At 40.7% G+C, this 22,171-nt stretch overlaps 1 protein-coding gene across 2 annotated transcripts in view; it reads right to left on the bottom strand.

Annotated features, from left to right (window-relative positions):
* LOC117455347 (solute carrier family 66 member 2) overlaps positions 1-21,913 on the bottom strand; it is a 49,170-nt gene extending 27,257 nt beyond the window's left edge. Inside the window, exons 1-3 of one of the 2 annotated variants that reach the window (XM_034094819.1) lie at positions 21,083-21,913; positions 19,981-20,114; positions 16,946-16,996 (exon numbers count right to left, since the gene is read on the bottom strand). In XM_034094819.1, the coding sequence (XP_033950710.1) occupies positions 16,946-16,996; positions 19,981-20,114; positions 21,083-21,285 (388 nt within the window). In that variant the 5' untranslated portion in view covers positions 21,286-21,913. The remainder of the gene's footprint in view (positions 1-16,945; positions 16,997-19,980; positions 20,115-21,082) is intronic. The other variant, XM_034094820.1, reaches the window with a different exon arrangement.
* Positions 21,914-22,171: the final 258 nt, after the last annotated feature.

Below are 22,171 nucleotides of genomic sequence, written 5' to 3'. Positions count from 1 at the left end.
TTATTTAATTAGAGAATAAACGGTGACTGATTCTGACATTTAGTTGGCATTTCAACATGAAAAGCGCACGGCAGGCTCGTTTGCTCGAGGTTGAAATATTGGGCCAATTCAATTGTTCTTTCTTCTGAAAGACACGATAAATAAATGTAACCGAATAAACCTCAAAGAGCAATTCAAAACCAGGTCACAGCCTCCTGTCTACCAACCACACGCTCCAAACAAGAAGCTGTACCACGCAAAGACTTGCAGCACAATGAGAATTACAAAGCACAATATATCCGTTTTCTTTTTATATTACTGCCGAATTTTATTCCATATTTTATTCCATTCCATTTTTACGTAAATACTGTTATATTTAGGGGACACATGTTGATGTAGAAGAGACATGAAGAAGAGGGGACACATGTTGATGTAGAGGAGACATGGAGAAGATGGGACACATGTTGATGTAGAAGAGACATGGAGAAGAGGGGACACATGGTGATGTAGAAGAGACATGAAGAAGAGGGGACACATGTTGATGTAGAAGAGACATGGAGAAGAGGGGACACATGTTGATGTAGAAGAGACATGGAGAAGAGGGGACACATGTTGATGTAGAAGAGACATGGAGAAGAGGGGACACATGTTGATGTAGAAGAGACATGGAGAAGAGGGGACACATTGTGATGTAGAAGAGACATGAAGAAGAGGGGACACATGTTGATGTAGAGGAGACATGAAGAAGAGGGGACACATGTTGATGTAGAAGAGACATGAAGAAGAGGGGACACATGTTGATGTAGAAGAGACATGAAGAAGAGGGGACACATGTTGATGTAGAAGAGACATGGAGAAGAGGGGACACATGTTGATGTAGAAGAGACATGGAGAAGAGGGGACACATGTTGATGTAGAAGAGACATGGAGAAGAGGGGACACATGTTGATGTAGAAGAGACATGGAGAAGAGGGGACACATTGTGATGTAGAAGAGACATGAAGAAGAAGGGACACATGGTGATGTAGAAGAGACATGAAGAAGAGGGGACACATGTTGATGTAGAAGAGGGGACACATGTTGATGTAGAAGAGACATGGAGAAGAGGGGACACTTGGTGATGTAGAAGAGACATGAAGAAGAGGGGACACATGGTGATGTAGAAGAGACATGAAGAAGAGGGGACACATGTTGATGTAGAAGAGACATGAAGAATAGGGGACACATTTTGATGTAGAAGAGACATGGAGAAGAGGGGACACATGGTAATGTAGAAGAGACATGGAGAAGAGGGGACACATGGTGATGTAGAAGAGACATGAAGAAGAGGGGACACATGTTGATGTAGAAGAGACATGAAGAAGAGGGGACACATGTTGATGTAGAAGAGACATGAAGAAGAGGGGACACATGTTGATGAAGAAGATACATGAAGAAGAGGGGACACATGGTGATGTAGAAGAGACATGGAGAAGAGGAGACACTTGGTGATGTAGAAGAGACATGAAGAAGAGGGGACACATGTTGATGTAGAAGAGACATGAAGAAGAGGGGACACATGTTGATGTAGAAGAGACATGAAGAAGAGGGGACACATGTTGATGTAGAAGAGACATGAAGAAGAGGGGACACATGGTGATGTAGAAGAGACATGAAGAAGAGGGGACACATGTTGATGTAGAAGAGACATGAAGAAGAGGGGACACATTGTGATGTAGAAGAGACATGAAGAAGAGGGGACACATGGTGATGTAGAAGAGACATGAAGAAGAGGGGACACATGTTGATGTAGAAGAGACATGAAGAAGAGGGGACACATGTTGATGTAGAAGAGACATGAAGAAGAGGGGACACATGTTGATGTAGAAGAGACATGAAGAAGAGGGGACACATGTTGATGTAGAAGAGACATGAAGAAGAGGGGACACATGTTGATGTAGAAGAGACATGAAGAAGAGGGGACACATGTTGATGTAGAAGAGACATGAAGAAGAGGGGACACATGTTGATGTAGAAGAGACATGGAGAAGAGGGGACACATGTTGATGTAGAAGAGACATGAAGAAGAGGGGACACATGTTGATGTAGAAGAGACATGAAGAAGAGGGGACACATGTTGATGTAGAAGAGACATGAAGAAGAGGGGACACATGGTGATGTAGAAGAGACATGAAGAAGAGGGGACACATGTTGATGTAGAAGAGACATGAAAAAGAGGGGACAGATGTTGATGTAGAAGAGACATGGAGAAGAGGGGACACATGTTGATGTAGAAGACATGAAGAAGAGGGGACACATGGTGATGTAGAAGAGACATGAAGAAGAGGGGACACATGTTGATGTAGAAGAGACATGAAGAAGAGGGGACACATGTTGATGTAGAAGAGACATGAAGAAGAGGGGACACGTGTTGATGTAGAAGAGACATGAAGAAGAGGGGACACATGTTGATGTAGAAGAGACATGAGGAAGAGGGGACACATGTTGATGTAGAAGAGACATGAAGAAGAGGGGACACGTGTTGATGTAGAGGAGACGTGAAGAAGAGGGGACACATGTTGATGTAGAGGAGACATGAAGAAGAGGGGACACGTGTTGATGTAGAAGAGACATGAAGAAGAGGGGACACGTGTTGATGTAGAAGAGACATGAAGAAGAGGGGACACGTGTTGATGTAGAAGAGACATGAAGAAGAGGGGACACATGTTGATGTAGAGGAGACGTGAAGAAGAGGGGACACATGTTGATGTAGAGGAGACGTGAAGAAGAGGGGACACATGTTGATGTAGAGGAGACGTGAAGAAGAGGGGACACATGTTGATGTAGAGGAGACGTGAAGAAGAGGGGACACATGTTGATGTAGAAGAGACATGAAGAAGAGGGGACACATGTTTATGTAGAAGAGACATGGAGAAGAGGGGACACATGTTGATGTAGAAGAGACATGAAGAAGAGGGGACACATGTTGATGTAGAGGAGACGTGAAGAAGAGGGGACACATGTTGATGTAGAGGAGACGTGAAGAAGAGGGGACACGTGTTGATGTAGAGGAGACGTGAAGAAGAGGGGACACGTGTTGATGTAGAGGAGACGTGAAGAAGAGGGGACACGTGTTGATGTAGAAGAGACATGGAGAAGAGGGGACACATGGTGATGTAGAAGAGACATGGAGAAGAGGGGACACATGTTGATGTAGAAGAGACGTGAAGAAGAGGGGACACGTGTTGATGTAGAGGAGACGTGAAGAAGAGGGGACACGTGTTGATGTAGAAGAGACATGAAGAAGAGGGGACACATGTTGATGTAGAAGAGACGTGAAGAAGAGGGGACACATGTTGATGTAGAAGAGACATGAAGAAGAGGGGACACGTGTTGATGTAGAGGAGACATGAAGAAGAGGGGACACATGTTGATGTACAGGAGACGTGAAGAAGAGGGGACACATGGTGATGTAGAAGAGACATGGAGAAGAGGGGACACATGTTGATGTAGAAGAGACATGAAGAAGAGGGGACACGTGTTGATGTAGAGGAGACGTGAAGAAGAGGGGACACGTGTTGATGTAGAAGAGACATGAAGAAGAGGGGACACATGTTGATGTAGAAGAGACGTGAAGAAGAGGGGACACATGTTGATGTAGAAGAGACATGAAGAAGAGGGGACACGTGTTGATGTAGAGGAGACATGAAGAAGAGGGGACACATGTTGATGTAGAGGAGACGTGAAGAAGAGGGGACACATGTTGATGTAGAAGAGACATGAAGAAGAGGGGACACATGTTGATGTAGAAGAGACATGAAGAAGAGGGGACACATGTTGATGTAGAAGAGACATGAAGAAGAGGGGACACATGTTGATGTAGAAGAGACATGGAGAAGAGGGGACACATGGTGATGTAGAAGAGACATGGAGAAGAGGGGACACATGTTGATGTAGAAGAGACGTGAAGAAGAGGGGACACGTGTTGATGTAGAGGAGACGTGAAGAAGAGGGGACACGTGTTGATGTAGAAGAGACATGAAGAAGAGGGGACACATGTTGATGTAGAAGAGACGTGAAGAAGAGGGGACACATGTTGATGTAGAGGAGACGTGAAGAAGAGGGGACATAAATATGTTTGAATGTTATTATAGTTTTCAAAAATAGTTCACAATCTGTGTTTTTACATTGTTGTTTTACTTTGATGTATGCACCATGACATCAAGTCAAATTCCTCGTACGCGTCAATTCTGAAAACAAAAGCAAAATGTACCGAAAAGCTACAACAAGGCATGCATTTCTGCTCCGAGTATAATGAACCCTTAGAATATCCTTTGAGGGCAGCTTTGCATACTGTACATCAGTGTGTATTCTGTAGGTGTTGTAGCTGCAGATGCCTGTTGTGGGTTCTGGGCCAACGAGCACCAGGCTGACGCCGCCTGATAACAGAGCACAGAGGGAAGCAATCAGGGGGGCAAGAGAGCGGCGATCAACACCACACTGCTGAAGGCAGACACAGCTTGGGCACGATACATTTAAAGGGGACCTATCATACAAAATCCACTTCTCCGTGTCTCTTCTACATCAACATGTGTCCCCTCTTCTTCACGTCTCTTCTACATCAACATGTGTCCCCTCTTCTTCACGTCTCTTCTACATCAACATGTGTCCCCTCTTCTTCGTGTCTCTTCTACATAATCGTGTGTCCCCTCTTCTTCACGTCTCTTCTACATCAACATGTGTCCCCTCTTCTCCATGTCTCTTCTACATCAACATGTGTCTCCTCTTCTTCATGTCTCTTCTACATCACCATGTGTCCCCTCTTCTTCATGTCTCTTCTACATCAACATGTGTCCCCTCTTCTTCATGTCTCTTCTACATCAACATGTGTCCCCTCTTCTTCATGTCTCTTCTACATCACCATGTGTCCCCTCTTCTCCATGTCTCTTCTACATCAACATGTGTCCCCTCTTCTTCATGTCTCTTCTACATTAACATGTGTCCCCTCTTCTTCATCAACATGTGTCTCCTCTTCTTCATGTCTCTTCTACATCAACATGTGTCTCCTCTTCTTCATGTCTCTTCCACATCACCATGTGTCCCCTCTTCTTCATGTCTCTTCTACATCAACATGTGTCCCCTCTTCTTCATGTCTCTTCTACATAATCGTATGTCCCCTCTTCTCCATGTCTCTTCTACATCAACATGTGTCCCCTCTTCTTCATGTCTCTTCTACATCAACATGTGTCCCCTCTTCTTCATGTCTCTTCTACATCAACATGTGTCCCCTCTTCTTCATGTCTCTTCTACATCAACACGTGTCCCCTCTTCTTCATGTCTCTTCTACATCAACATGTGTCCCTTCTTCTTCATGTCTCTTCTACATCAACATGTGTCCCCTCTTCTTCATGTCTCCTCTACATCAACATGTGTCCCCTCTTCTTCATGTCTCTTCTACATCAACATGTGTCCCCTCTTCTTCATGTCTCTTCTACATCAACATGTGTCCCCTCTTCTCCATGTCTCTTCTACATCAACATGTGTCCCCTCTTCTCCATGTCTCTTCCACATCACCATGTGTCCCCTCTTCTTCATGTCTCTTCTACATCACCATGTGTCCCCTCTTCTTCATGTCTCTTCTACATCAACATGTGTCCCCTCTTCTTCATGTCTCTTCTACATCACCATGTGTCCCCTCTTCTTCATGTCTCTTCTACATCAACATGTGTCCCCTCTTCTTCATGTCTCTTCTACATCACCATGTGTCCCCTCTTCTTCATGTCTCTTCTACATCAACATGTGTCCCCTCTTCTCCATGTCTCTTCTACATCAACATGTGTCCCCTCTTCTTCATGTCTCTTCTACATCAACATGTGTCCCCTCTTCTTCATGTCTCTTCTACATCAATCGTATGTCCCCTCTTCTCCATGTCTCTTCTACATCAACATGTGTCCCCTCTTCTTCGTGTCTCTTCTACATAATCGTATGTCCCCTCTTCTCCATGTCTCTTCTACATCAACATGTGTCCCCTCTTCTTCATGTCTCTTCTACATCACCATGTGTCCCCTCTTCTCCATGTCTCTTCTACATCACCATGTGTCCCCTCTTCTTCATGTCTCTTCTACATCAACATGTGTCCCCTCTTCTTCATGTCTCTTCTACATCAACATGCGTCCCCTCTTCTTCATGTCTCTTCTACATCAACATGCGTCCCCTCTTCTTCATGTCTCTTCCACATCAACATGTGTCCCCTCTTCTTCATGTCTCTTCTACATTAACATGTGTCCCCTCTTCTTCATCAACATGTGTCTCCTCTTCTTCATGTCTCTTCTACATCAACATGTGTCTCCTCTTCTTCATGTCTCTTCCACATCACCATGTGTCCCCTCTTCTTCATGTCTCTTCTACATCACCATGTGTCCCCTCTTCTTCATGTCTCTTCTACATCAACACGTGTCCCCTCTTCTTCATGTCTCTTCTACATCAACATGTGTCCCTTCTTCTTCATATCTCTTCTACATCAACACGTGTCCCCTCTTCTTCATGTCTCTTCTACATCAACATGTGTCCCTTCTTCTTCATATCTCTTCTACATCAACATGTGTCCCTTCTTCTTCATATCTCTTCTACATCAACATGTGTCCCCTCTTCTTCATGTCTCCTCTACATCAACATGTGTCCCCTCTTCTTCATGTCTCTTCTACATCAACATGTGTCCCCTCTGTGGAAAGAGACTCTGAAAGTTTTAGGAACAAAGATTCTCTCTCTTTTTGATCCATTTCTATTGTGTTCACCAACACGATTTTCGCTTTTTCCCCCGTGTCACACAGAAAAGCAATGTAAATAATAACAAATTAGAAGGAAAAAGAGCTTTAAAAAAAATACAGATTTCAGTATTCTGACACAGAACGACTTTAGAAGCAATGTATTTCTATTGGTAGCGTGTTTCGTGCCTGCACCAAATAATAACATTAGAAGGAAAAATAAGATTTAAAGAAAGACAGATGTCAGTATTCTGAGGCTCTGAGCCATTTCTTTTCCTCGCGGACGGCAAAAAAACTCAGACATTATACAATTTAAAATAAAAGGGATAGGCTTAGGCTTAGAGTAAGATATTGAGTAAGAAAATGTTTTTATGAACCACACAGCTTCCGGTCTTCCAAGACCCGACCGGACAAAAAGACGTGGTGCAGGCACGAGACATGCTACCAATAGAAATACATTGCTTTTAAAATCGTTCTGTGTGAAATTAATTTCGCGACTATAACACGAAATGCTGTGAGACTGGGTTGCTATAATGGTAGCTGGTTAATAATAATAATGTTGGGCTAACATCCTGTACAACAGTGGTTCTCAAATGGGGGTACACGGACCCCTAGGGGTACGTTGGAGTACTGCAGGGGGTACGTGAGATTTATTTTATGTTAATGAAAAAAATAAAAATAAAAAAAATTGATAAATATACCAATTTTAGGAAAAGTAAGGAAGTTTGAGCAGTGTGAGTTTTATATGAACAGAGTTACACATATTTCAAAAGGCGAAGTGTAATAACTGCAGGTGCCTTCCTGTCAGAATGACGAAGCTCCTCAGTGAAGCTCGAGCCCATGTTTCACTACATTAGTACAACTTATTAAAAAGATCAGTTCAATGCAATTAATGTCGTCTCAGTGTTATTGCATGATGTTAAAATTGGTTGGCCATGAATTTAGTGATGGATTGTAAACATTTGAAATGCATTTAAGTGTTTCTCAGTTGCTGTTGTTGTTTTAATAAATCAGACTGATGGTGCAGCGCTGTGCTGTACCTCTTTATAGAGGCTTTTTTCCCTAACAAACTGTTTTTGCGCTGATCAGGGGGTACTTGGCTGAATTTCTTTTTCAAAGGGGGTACATGATTGAAAAAAGTTTGAGAATCACTGCTGTCCAATACAAGTTGAGTATTATGTACATGTTTTTCTTTAGGGATTCAGTAGAGTTAAGTCTAACGTAACTCATATTTTACATCATAACAGCTCAATCATCCGGAGACCTTTTAATGAATTTAAATAAAAGATAACTTATTCTAATCGTAATGCTTGAGGACATAATTTCAAAGACTGCATATGCATGAGCAACTTTTTATCTACCAGATATCCTTTTTAGTTTTTAAAATAAAACAGAACTTCCCCCCACTCTCTGCTGTGTGGGAGGAAGAGGAGGAGGAAAGAAATGGCATGATATTCCCTCTTTTGGTGAAATTAAAGATATATATTTTCCATTTTGCAACTTAACTTTGTGGCTGGGGATTCTACGGAAGAACAGAACAACTTTTCTTACTTTTGTCTCTATCAAAAAGGGCAACATTGTGATTATGACATGTTTTTAAATTATGTGTGCAGTCCTCGTGTCCTGGCTCATGTTTCAGTGATTACTCTGCTGTGTGCTGTCAACAACCCTAATCCTGCAGACTGGGAAGATGCACGAAAAAAACCCTTACTCCAATTCTGTGGACACAATATGTTGCTTTGAAAACTGGACACTAAGGGAAGTGTATCCCTGTACTGTACCTCAGCCTCTTTTGCTGTGCAACGCCACAGTAATTTAGAGCTAAGGCAAAACATAAAACCTTTTAAAAGCCCAGAAAAGAAAGCTTGAAGAACAGTGAGTACTAGATGTGTCGGTTCAAAAGCACCACTGAATGAATGCAAAGACGTACCCACATTGTACCCACTTGTAATGTGTGATTGTTGTTTAATTGCTCGATTTTAAAATGTGATTTTTACTATATTTAATTGTTATCCTTTTTTTTTTACTACTTCTGTAAAGCGACTTTGAGCAAATGTAAAAGCGCTTACAAAATACATGTATTATTATTATTTGAGTGAAGACTGCTAATGTTATATATTTATTGTTGTGCCTTTTTTTATTGTGTGTATGCATGTATATTAGGGATGGGAATTTGAAAGCAAATGTATATTCGAATATTCAACAAAAAAAAACGGTTAACTGATTAACCGAAATGTAATTATCCTATAAAAAAAAAAAAAATGTGGGAAAAATGTTTACAAAAAAACCAAACATGTTCAAATAAGTTTAGAAACCAAGTCGAATTTGTCAAATGTATTGAACTGGTGATCACAGTTGACAGCTATAGGCTACAGCTTTCATGCTTAAAACATTACTTATAACGGGTTAGGGTAACGTAACCCGTGACAACAGAGATCAACCTATAACAGGGCCTATGCACAGAATGCAGCTATTCAATACTCTTGTTTCAGAACATGAGCATGTCTACTCAGGGGAGAGGCGATTCACGATCAGGCCAGCTGTAGAAGAGACCCTCTCAGCTGGGATGTGGGCATAAGATGAGGTTTGAGTCTGCGTGGTCCGCGTGTAGGGAGGGGCAGCAGCCGTATCGTTAGCTAGAACTGGCTAGATCTGATGGATTTGGACATAAACGCGAGAGAAGTATAACCGGACGCGAGAGAGAGAGAGAGAGATCAGCAGCTCTGCCCGCTGTGAGGGACCGTGAGGGAGAAAAACACACTTAGCTATGGCACTGTCATATACATTGAATTATTCCATTTGATAATATCTAATCCACTTAGGCACCCCTCCCAAAAAAAAAACCTAATTCGAATACCTGAATAATCGTTCCCATCCCTAATGTATATATACACATATTTCTATATATTTGTATTCTTTTGGACGGTGAGAAAACGTAATTTCCGTCTCCATGTTGATACAACACACAGAAGTTGATGATAAAGTTGACTTTGACTAATGTAGGTACATATCGTAAATAAGTTTACCAACACATTTTCTATTTGAATGCCGCTGTTTGTCTGTGTGGGAACAGGCTGTAACAAACAATGTTATTTGACACCTGTGGTGGAAAAACGGCTCGTTTAAATTCCCACAGAGTTTTGGTACGTGCAGGAAGACACAGGTCAGACGTTGCAATCGCTTGTTTACCAACTGCCCGCTTCGGTGCCCCACAAAAAGTCTACAGGTGTCGTTGAAATAATGGCTCACTGTCACTCAAAAAGCACCCGTGGGAGAAGCACTAGTTTCCCGTCTGTCAAATAACCGATTCCTAAAATACTGATGCTGGTTTATAAAGCATTGAACGGTTTTTAGGGCCCGAATGGATTTCTGTTTCTGATTATCCCGGTCATGTGATGTCTAATATTTGTAAAACAAGGCAGAGAATTTATATTTATCCACAGAAACGTTCAAATATATAAAAAAATGCAAAATACATTTCTGATCTCCTGCTACATCATGAAGCATCTCTCAGGTCTTCTGGTCTGCTTTCTTCTCCAGAGTCAGAACTAAAACATGGAGAAGTTCAGTTATTATGCTCCAAATATCTGGAACGAACTACCTGCAACTCTGACTACTTTTAAATCCAGGCTGAAGACTTTTATTTTTGCCGCTGCTTTTAATTGAACTATTCATATTTTCCACTGCACTGTAACTTTTATTCATGACTCTTATACCCGTGTTATTCTACATTTTATAATGTGTTTCCGCTGCGCTTTTTCTTAATGCTTTTCATTTCTGTAAAGCACTTTGAATTGCCTTGTGTTGAAAGGTGATAAATAAATAAACTTGCCTTTGCTATTATCAGGGTCTAAGCAGGAATCCTGAAGTCACATGTCAGACCTTTCTAAAGACCCTTCCCATACATTTTAAGACCTCATCGCCACTTGGAGTTTTAACTGGTTACCTTGGCGACACACTTGACCTCGCATTCACTATATACAGTATCGATTGTCCTTCCTCCTTATCTTCCAACCATTTGGACACAGACTTGCATTTCCCCAATAACGATGTTGCTTAGCAACCGGCGTAAACGGACCTTCGCGCGCCATCAAGCAGTGAGCGTGCGATGTCCTGTTCAGATGACGTCAAACCCAACGGGATGCCATCAATAGACTACAGAATCGCACTACACACCTACGCCATGACTACATTCAGGCAGACTGTAGAATACAACCTCTCTGGACAATTTATATATATTTATAAATGCCGTTTAATACTTTTTAATCGCCTTCATTTTCGCTAAATTGATTTATCAAGACCCCGCGGACACCCCGGCGCGAGAACCTACCGAAGATTTCAACTGGCTTTATTTTCTGGAATTTGGACAGGGAGCTTTTTCACAATGAATAATGGGTTGTCGTTGCAAGGCCAAAGCACAGCAACTTTCCTGCACCTCCACCACGACTTAAGTCTCTTTAGGGCACAGGTGGGCCTCCGCCTGTCCCGAGGGAGAGCAACGGGACAAAGTGATTTATTCTAAGCTGACAAACCCAACAAAGCTGGAGGTACGAAACCCCCACAGGACCTGACGAGCAACGAGCCAAAAAACAATAGAAAGAAATGGACATCTCTTGTATTGCTGCCTCTGCGATATCGTTCGGCCGACGTCTCTTCAGTCATCGTGACAAGTTTACTGTCAATTACATTCACTTCAAACCCGGAAGGAACATTTAATTCTTCCCAATTCATTGTTTTAAAGCGCCACAACTATGCTAAGATCCACTATCGTTAAATTAAGAATGAAACGAGATGAATACATTTAAATCTTTCTGTACAATAACCGCTATTTGACTGTAAGGGAGCCAGGAAGGGACAATTTAGTGAATTTTTCCAGCTTCTACAATACTTCGCTTTGATAAATAACAATTGTTATGATGCAGTAAAGTCACCCTTATAGTCACATTTTATTTAACACTTCTATGGATGTGTCTTCAATATTTTAGTTATTTTCCTGGTGACCAAGTGAACCTAAAAGCTCTTGAAATAAGAAATAAAATACGATACATTTGTCAAATCAAGCCATTTTTGTGCTTAACGTTAAAGTAATTGAACGGTTTTTGAGATTTCACCAACGTTTTCTGGTATGGAAGAACGTTTTTCGTATTCCTTACCAGGTAGATGTGCCTACTGGTAGAAATGCAAATATTTCAGAATAGTTAAAGCTCAAAAAGGAGGAAAGAGGATGTGGTAGTGACAGACAGAGCTGGGGGGAAATGAAATTCCTCCCGTTTGAAGCCACAAAGTATTCAGAGAAGATTTTCAATCACGGAGCGGAGTCCCATTTGATGGCTCGCTTGTTGACGCAAAATAATTTAAATGCTGATGGAGAAAAATCCAATCGGGGTTTAATTTAAATCTGGTCTTCAAGTCTAGCACACGAAAGATCAAATTAAACTTCTGTTGCCGTCAGAACTTTTTCAACAAATATGTTATCTTTCATTTTCTCCTTCCTAGCTACCTCCACCTCCCGACACAGCCACATCATCTTTTACATCCAGCTCGTGTCTCCCATCTCAAAACTACCCATCCTACATTAAAGAACAAAGTGTACAGCTGAGGTAGAAGCACCACGGGGATGCGCTGAACTTCACTTACATGACGTTAGCTCGGCTACCAAATGACACAGTATAAAAAGCCCCATGTCTCTCCACCTGGTGCCATATCTACGCTAACAAAAAGCCATGACAGGAAGTTCTATTAAAAGTCAGCTGCACTTTGTCTCCCTTCCCGAATGCAGACGTCCCGCTGCTTCATGGAAGTGCGTGTGGCGATAATGATGCTGTGAGAACGAATATGTACTGTGATGGAGAACATAAAGGGAACAGGCTGAACAACAAGAGAAACTTACAGGTTGAGAATGTGCCCTGCTGACGATATTACACCATGGTGAGTCACTTCAGAACAGAAAGGGACAATGTGGAGCTGTGGCTGTATAATGTTAGCTCTCTTTAAAGAGGATACACAATGCTGATGTTCAGGTATATCAGTGAGTAGTGCCTCTACTTTAAAGAGTCCTCTCCTGCTGATGTTCAGGTGTGTATCAGTATGTAGTGTCTCTACTTTAAAGAGTCCTCTCCTGCTGATGTTCAGGTGTATATCAGTATGTAGTGTCTCTACTTTAAAGAGTCCTCTCCTGCTGATGTTCAGGTGTATATCAGTATGTAGTGACTCTACTTTAAAGAGTCCTCTCCTGCTGATGTTCAGGTGTGTATCAGTATGTAGTGTCTCTACTTTAAAGAGTCCTCTCCTGCTGATGTTCAGGTGTATATCAGTATGTAGTGTCACTACTTTAAAGAGTCCTCTCCTGCTGATGTTCAGGTGTATATCAGTATGTAGTGTCTCTACTTTAAAGAGTCCTCTCCTGCTGATGTTCAGGTGTATATCAGTATGTAGTGTCTCTACTTTAAAGAGTCCTCTCCTGCTGATGTTCAGGTGTATATCAGTATGTAGTGTCTCTACTTTAAAGAGTCCTCTCCTGCTGATGTTCAGGTGTATATCAGTATGTAGGGTCTCTACTTTAAAGAGTCCTCTCCTGCTGATGTTCAGGTGTATATCAGTATGTAGTGTCTCTACTTTAAAGAGTCCTCTCCTGCTGATGTTCAGGTGTATATCAGTATGTAGTGTCTCTACTTTAAAGAGTCCTCTCCTGCTGATGTTCAGGTGTATATCAGTATGTAGGGTCTCTACTTTAAAGAGTCCTCTCCTGCTGATGTTCAGGTGTATATCAGTATGTAGTGTCTCTACTTTAAAGAGTCCTCTCCTGCTGATGTTCAGGTGTATATCAGTATGTAGTGTCTCTACTTTAAAGAGTCCTCTCCTGCTGATGTTCAGGTGTATATCAGTATGTAGTGTCTCTACTTTAAAGAGTCCTCTCCTGCTGATGTTCAGGCGTATATCAGTGTGTAGTGTCTCTACTTTAAAGAGTCCTCTCCTGCTGATGTTCAGGTGTATATCAGTATGTAGTGTCTCTACTTTAAAGAGTCCTCTCCTGCTGATGTTCAGGTGTATATCAGTATGTAGTGTCTCTACTTTAAAGAGTCCTCTCCTGCTGATGTTCAGATGTATATCAGTGAGTAGTGTCTCTACTTTAAAGAGTCCTCTCCTGCGGATGTTCAGGTGTATATCAGTATGTAGTGTCTCTACTTTAAAGAGTCCTCTCTTATTGTGCTGCCCTGGCTGAGATCACAGAACAAGGCGTAATGTTTATCTACTGATGCTTGACAGAGTTTAATAATCAATGATCGTTCATAGAGGCGCCGCAAAACCAGCGTCAACATCCAGGCAAAGCAGACATAACTGTGCTCTGAAGAAAAGCTAATATCCTGTTTTCCTCTCAGGGTGATTCACAGAATTGTTGGAGAAAACAAATTCTACTTTCCTGCAAAGGATGCAACAAAGGGAACACGATAGGAATCCAATACCAGGAAATCGAGAGTGCATTAGTGAGTCCCAAGAGGAGAGTTGGTAATACATTATGACCGGCTGAGTGTACTTCCTCACATCATACACACACTGTTTCATACTGCCATCTAGTGTCCAGAACAGGAACTACAGCCCTTTATTCACCAACACCGTGTCCTACTTCTATAGTGCATACTTATTGTTTACAGAGTCAGGGAAGAAATACCATCATTTCCAGTTTTATCCAAACACCTGCATCAAGTAAACTGTTGTTTTAGAGTAACAACATCACGTAAACAAAAACACGCTATGTTTCAGGGTTGTTGCAGTTGTGCCTAAATTTGTGCATTGCATTGTGGGATATATCCATTAGCAGCATTCGTGCGTCAAGTTTTTTTCGATTAAGTGTTTATTTTGATGTCTAATATTTGTAAAACAGGGCAGACAATTTCAAATGTATCCCCCGAGAGCTTCACAAATATTAATAATGCAAGGAATTAAATTCGTTTAACTCAATAATTCTTACAAAACAATCAAATTATTGGTGGATTAAACAACCTCTCTCCTGTTTAAACCGCAGCTGTTTCCGCATGATACACCCAGCGAGATTTACTGACATACCCATTACATAAAGAGGCATTGCGTTGAAACCTAGTGTAGTTCAACTTCACATTTTAAAAAGCTGGTTAGAAGACAACATGAACCGTCACAAGTCAGCCATTAAGGCAGGGGTGTCAAACTCAATTTCATCACGGGCCACATCAGCGTTTTGGTTACACTCAAAAGGGCCGGTTGTAACTTCAAGAGTATATGAAAATACATATGTAAATATTTAATATAAACGTATTATACGACATTATAATAACTTAATAATTAACTACGTCTGAAAGCAGAAGTCTAGGGCAAATCATTGGAAGTCTCTTCAGTGAGAATGTCACAAAATAATTTCTTTTTTTAAGTCAAATTCTGGGAAAAAAATTGAAAATGTCAAAAAAGTGAAATCATATTTGAGATGCATTGTGGGACATGTAGTTTATGGGCAACGTGCTTCTGTAAATCGGCATGTAACCGTATAATAAACGTATTATATTCTTTGAGAGCTCTTGTGGGGCCGCATTAAATGAAGTCGCTGGCCGGATTTGGCCCCCGGGCCTTGAGTTTGACACCCCTGCTCTAGAGATATCAATCATCATTTCACACTGAAAAGACTAAAAAAGCATAGCGTTAGAAGATGTCATTAAAATGCTTCACAAACAGGTTAGGTGAAGTTAAATCCATGAGAGCTAGAAACGTGCAGTCAGAATAATGAGCTTCTGATTTGTTCCATAGCTGGAATTTCATATCAATTATAGATTCAAGCACAAGCAACACATGCAAATATGAAGTCCACACATGTTTTCTTAATGAAGGCTGATCTTTCATGTTTTACCAAGCTTATATTATGGCCATTGTGGGTAAAGAAAACTATACATATTACAAAGAAAACGTTGATATTAAAGTATCAAAAATGACTAGAAAATGTGTTAAATTATAGGAAAAAAGGGAATGTTTTTCTCTCAAATGTCCACTTTTATCATCTAAAGGTTTCTGAATGTTACCAAATTGTTAATCATTTATCAAAGATTTAATAGACTTACATATGAAAAATTAACAAAATGATGGGAACATTTTTTCTCTAAATTGTACAATAGTTTTCTCTTTGCATTAAGTTTTAATCTCTGAAATGTATCACCATGTATCTAAGATTAAGTGGCCAAATATAGAGGGGGAAAACTACATTTTGGGCGTGAATTACATTCCTCTTAAATGTATAAATGAAATCTCTTAATCGCTCAACATTTTCCAATTCTTTTTTTTTAATAAAAAAATAAAATCGAATAATCTTTGAAATTCTCAAGTTTTTGTCCTTTCATTTTACCCATCTCTGTAAAAAAAAAATCCCACAATGGCCCTGTAATGCTGTTACACTTTTGCACTGATGGTGTGAAATGTAACATGCATTGAAATCATCGCAGCATAAAAGGAAGGAGAGTAAATATTCTCTGTGACAGAAAACATGGATGAAGCAGCAGGACTACATGCGTGTGAAATAATGGAGTTAGTCATCATGCTAATAGTCATCATGCTAATGCTCATCATGCTAATGCTCATCATGCTAATGCTAATTATGCTAAAGCTCATCATGCTATGCTCATCATGCTAAATACTCATGATAATGGTCATCATGCTAAAGCTAATCATGCTAAAGCTCATCATGCTAATGCTAATCATGCTAATGCCAATCATGCTAATGCTAATCATGATAAAGCTCATCATGCTAATGCTAATCATGCTAATGCCAATCATGCTAATGCTCATCATGCTAATGCTCATAATGCTAATGCTCCACATGCTAATGCTAATCATGCTAATGCTCATCATGCTAATGCTCATCATTGCTCATCATGCTAATGCTCATCATGCTAATGCTCATCATGCTAATGCTAATCATGCTAATGCTCATCATGCTAATGTTCATCATGCTAAAGCTAATCATGCTAAAGCTCATCATGCTGATGCTCGTCATGCTAATGCTCGTCATGCTAATGCTCGTCATGCTAATGCTCATCATGCTAAAGCTCATCATGTTAATGCTCATCATGCTAAAGCTCATCATGTTAATGCTCATCATGCTAATGCTCATCATGCTAATGCTCATCATGCTAATGTTGGACACACAGATGGAGGGAGATGAACTACAGCTGATGTTTCATGGCAGACACAGTCAAATCTGTACGTACCCACAAAAAGCCTCTTAGGGATTCTGATCTCCTCGTCCTTACTGTCTGTAGCTACAGACAACAAATAAAGGAAATAAAACAAAAAACAAAAAGAGGGAAAGAGGGAAAGAGAAAGAAGAACCGTCTTCATTTTGTCAGACAAGCCAGAGGTGACCCGTGATGTGAATTGGGAGAAAAATTCAGATTATTTTGTCTAATATTGCGATTACGATACAGGAGGGATCGATCATCTTTGCAACTTGAGCATTGAAACATTTATTTAAATGATCATGCTCAGATTTTTTTAAGAGAAACTGTACTAAATAAATATGTTTGTCGAAGTCTGTACGTGAGATCTGACAAATATTTCGCTTCCAGAGATTTAAATAACGAATAAGAAGCTCTACAGTAAGTTCAACTAACGCCAAAAGAAAATGCTTCAAAAATATTTTTTTAAAGTTTTAAGGACTAGCTAAGTAACAGTTTTTGGGGTGGTATCACAGCAGAAGAAGACAGACAGGAAGTGAACACTTAAGAGAACAGCAGAAGAAGACAGACAGGAAGTGAACACTAACGGGAACAGCAGAAGAAGACAGAAAGGAGAAGGAGACAGACAGGAACTAAACACTAAAGGGAACAGCAGAAAGGAGAAGAAGACAGAAAGGAGAAGGAGACAGATAGGAAGTAAACACTAAAGGGAACAGCAGAAGAAGACAGACAGGAAGTAAACACCAAAGGGAACAGCAGAAGAAGACAGACAGGAAGTAAACACCAAAGGGAACAACAGAAGAAGACAGACAGGAAGTAAACACGAAAGGGAACAGCAGAAGAAGACAGACAGACAGGAAGTAAACACTAAAGGGAACAGCAGAAGAAGACAGGAAGTAAACACTAAAGGGAACAGCAGAAGAAGACAGACAGGAAGTAAACACTAAAGGGAACAGCAGAAGAAGACAGATAGGAAGTGAACACTAAAGGGAACAACAGAAGAAGACAGACAAAGAGGAAGTAAACACTAAAGGGAACAGCAGAAGAAGACAGGAAGTAAAGACTAAAGGGAACAACAGAAGAAGACAGACAGGAAGTGAACACTTAAGAGAACAGCAGAAGAAGACAGAAAGGAGAAGGAGACAGACAGGAAGTAAACACTAAAGGGAACAGCAGAAGGAGACAGACAGGAAGTAAACACTAAAGGGAACAGCAGAAGAAGACAGACAGGAAGTAAACACTAAAGGGAACAGCAGAAGAAGACAGGAAGTAAACACTAAAGGGAATAGCAGAAGAAGACAGGAAGTAAACACTAAAGGGAACAACAGAAGAAGACAGATAGGAAGTGAACACTAAAGGGAACAGCAGAAGAAGACAGACAGGAAGTAAACACTAAAGGGAACAGCAGAAGAAGACAGACAGGAAGTAAACACTAAAGGGAACAGCAGAAGAAGACAGGAAGTAAACACTAAAGGGAACAGCAGAAGGAGACAGACAGGAAGTAAACACTAAAGGGAACAGCAGAAGAAGACAGGAAGTAAACACTAAAGGGAACAACAGAAGAAGACAGATAGGAAGTGAACACTAAAGGGAACAGCAGAAGAAGAGGCAGGAAGTAAACACTAAAGGGAACAGCAGAAGAAGACAGGAAGTAAAGACTAAAGGGAACAACAGAAGAAGACAGACAGGAAGTGAACACTTAAGAGAACAGCAGAAGAAGACAGACAGAGAGGAAGTAAACACTAAAGGGAACATCAGAAGAAGACAGATAGGAAGTGAACACTAAAGGGAACAGCAGAAGAAGACAGATAGGAAGTGAACACTAAAGGGAACAGCAGAAGAAGAGGCAGGAAGTAAACACTAAAGGGAACAGCAGAAGAAGACAGGAAGTAAAGACTAAAGGGAACAACAGAAGAAGACAGACAGGAAGTGAACACTTAAGAGAACAGCAGAAGAAGACAGACAGAGAGGAAGTAAACACTAAAGGGAACATCAGAAGAAGACAGATAGGAAGTGAACACTAAAGGGAACAGCAGAAGAAGACAGATAGGAAGTGAACACTAAAGGGAACAGCAGAAGAAGAGGCAGGAAGTAAACACTAAAGGGAACAACAGAAGAAGACAGACAGGAAATGAACACTTAAGAGAACAGCAGAAGAAGACAGACAGAGAGGAAGTAAACACTAAAGGGAACAACAGAAGAAGACAGACAGGAAGTGAACACTAAAGGGAACAGCAGAAGAAGACAGACAGGAAGTAAACACTAAAGGGAACAGCAGAAGAAGAAGTGATTATGTATCAAGTTAAAAAATGTATTGTTAAAACATGTTGGAGTTTTTCCTTCTGTGCAACCTCTCCACTTTCAAAAAAGTAACTTTTTTTTAACTGAGGCAGGTTACACAGGTATTTCTTAAGGAGTGGCTTTCTGTTCCCTCACAATGGGAGTGGAGTAGAGTTCTGTTAACACCATGCGCACACACACTGTAAAATAAATAGAGGTTAAAAGACAGACGTCAGTAGGGCTGTACCCGAATACCCGAATATCCGGTCGTTGGCCTACTATTCGGTTTTCAATTTCGTTATTTTTATCAATAAAGGTGAATTGCCACATTCTTATATTATATTTATACGTTTTAATTGCACTGTTAAAATGCGGAAATATATACAATCTCAGCTTGGGCGCCTGACATCGCTTTCACTCACAGCTTCACGAACGTCACACACCTGAAAACTAAATGCCGAACACTTCGGCTGCGTGGGACCGTTTGAAACGACGATAAGACAAAGGCAGTGTGCAATATGAAACTGGCCTTCCACGGTGGCACAACAACTATGAAAAGTCACCTGAATGCTGTAAGTAGTAGCTTAGCTTAGTTGTTGTCCAGTTGCCATGACGCCGAATATTCAACAACAATAACAGACTTGGACAGCGAAGGAAAATCGCAATGACACTATTTTAATCAATATTGTGTTTCTAATTATTGATTTATTTGGAAAGTAGCCATGTAATAAGCAGGATAACACACACACACACACACACACACACACACACACACACAGGTTTCTGACCTATGAAGGAGCGTCTCTTGGTGCTGAGTTCGGTGGCCGTGCGGACGCTGGTGCACAGGTTCAGCATGATGAGCATGGTGCAGATCATGATGATGCTCTGCCACAGCAGCAGCGTCTCGAAGTAACGGCCAAATCTGATGGAGGAAGACGAAATCACACGTTAATTTACAACGCAACATGTGGCAGCTTTTATAACGTTATTTAACACCTCCAAGAAAGGTACCACTGGACTTGTTGTCAGCTTCCTGTCCTCAAAGAGCCATATTGTCTTTGCCCACCTGTAAGTAATCCCAATAACTTAGTGAATACAATCAATTTAAGACTTTTTATAAATAATTAGAAGGCATCATTTCATTTGACATGCTTTCAATGCACCATCTGCTGGTATTCGGTTATGTTAGTACTGCCTTGGGCTCGTGGATAATCTGTTTTACATAATTGTGTCCATTTCAGAATTTGCTGCAATTCAATGAAAGCTTATGAGAAGATTCATTTTAAGCCGAACTAAAGAGAATATTTCACTGATTCCTAAAACATCCCAACGTTTGTTATATGTTCCGTATAATTGGATTTATAAGCATAAAAAGTGTTAAAATAGCAGATTTGTGGATGAAGATTTGCAGCTGTTACATAACTGAGGACATCTGTGAGTTGTTAATCTGTTGGTCATGTGTCTCTGCCTCTTCAGTATGTTACAGCACATGGAAGCTTAGGAGATTTTCAAAAGGATGTTTGCATCCAATTCAACAGCTGCTGCTCAATGGAAAAGAGTATAACACTAACTATCCCAGTGACCCTTACTAAAACCAAAATGTTGATCTATTAAGTATACAGTTCGGCAAACAAGTATTAAATATGCAGATGTGTTATGCAGGTTTGCATCCAATTGAACAGCAGCTGTGCAATATAAACAAAGCTTGTAAGACCATCTCTTTTCAGCCGAATTATAGAACATATCCAACTGACTCTTGAAACATCCCAACTTGTGTTATATTAAGTATATTTTTGAACTTATAAGCAAAAAAGTGTTAAATATGCAGATTTTCCAATGGAGTTTGGTGACCACACAGCAGACAAGGGAAAGGGGGGAATTGTGCATTACCTGAAGAGTATCCTGAGGATGTTAGCCACCAGAAGGACCAGGCACACATATGTGGAGAAGCCCTCAGCGTTTTGGGTCCGGCGGATGTCTCTGTATTGCGGGATGTAGGGCACCAATCCCCCGAAAACCATGGCACCAGCAGCCACCCAAGTTACCAGGCTGTGAAACACGGCCACAATCTGATCAAACATCTCATCCTCCATCTTCAGATGACTCCCAGAAGATGTGAAGTGATGTCACCCGGTTTAATTGACACTCGTATTGTGATGTGATAGAGCAAGAAGAGGATATCCGTGTTTATCGTGCATAATCACATGCACAGACAAAGAGGATGTTTTACTGCCACGACATCACAAGCAAGGCAGATAATTGGAAAGCAGCCTGGAACTAAAACATCAAGAGATTAAATCACAAATATGTGTTACGGTGCAGTGCAAAGAGAAAAACACTACAAAAAAACAGCGGTGGTTTTGCAGCTGGTACTATCCAATGTGTCTAATTCAACACTTGTGTGCAGTTAGATTGCGTTGTTTTGATGCAGCTTCACTAAACTCAGAGGAATAGACTCCCAAGGTTCCTGAAAATGTCATGAAAAAATATAATGTTCTGCATTAAAGGATCCTTATTGCAATAGTTTCCTCACTGACTGGCCCAGTGTGTTTCTTTTCATGAGAGCCCACACTTCCTGAAACGTAATGTGTTTAGTCAAAGATATTGGACTACGTCAAGATAGTTCTCTCTGTAATCATACACGGTTTGCAGTGACAAAAAGGCTTCTTTAATTTGAAATGAGTATTTAAAGTTGATAAAAAATGATCCGTCAAATTGTACTAAACTGTTTTGTTACCGAAAAATAACTGTGCGATACCAATGATTTAGACAATTGAATTGGCCCCGTTTGTTACTTCAGGAAACGTCACGGGTTACAACAAAGATATTCAACTCAACCAAGATAGTTCACATCCTACCAGAAACGATGTGTTTTACCGCCTGATGCTAAATTACCTCAGGTTTCTGAAACGGTCACGAAACATGAAATAAAATAACATGTTTTTCTTCAAAAGGTTCTTATTGCTATTCGTTTCTTCA

This window comes from Pseudochaenichthys georgianus, chromosome 11 (genome assembly GCF_902827115.2).
Source record: "Pseudochaenichthys georgianus chromosome 11, fPseGeo1.2, whole genome shotgun sequence".
Classification (NCBI taxonomy): domain Eukaryota; kingdom Metazoa; phylum Chordata; class Actinopteri; order Perciformes; family Channichthyidae; genus Pseudochaenichthys; species Pseudochaenichthys georgianus.
The sequence above is the reverse complement of the archived record's forward strand: the minus strand, read 5'-3'. Positions and strand labels throughout refer to the sequence as shown.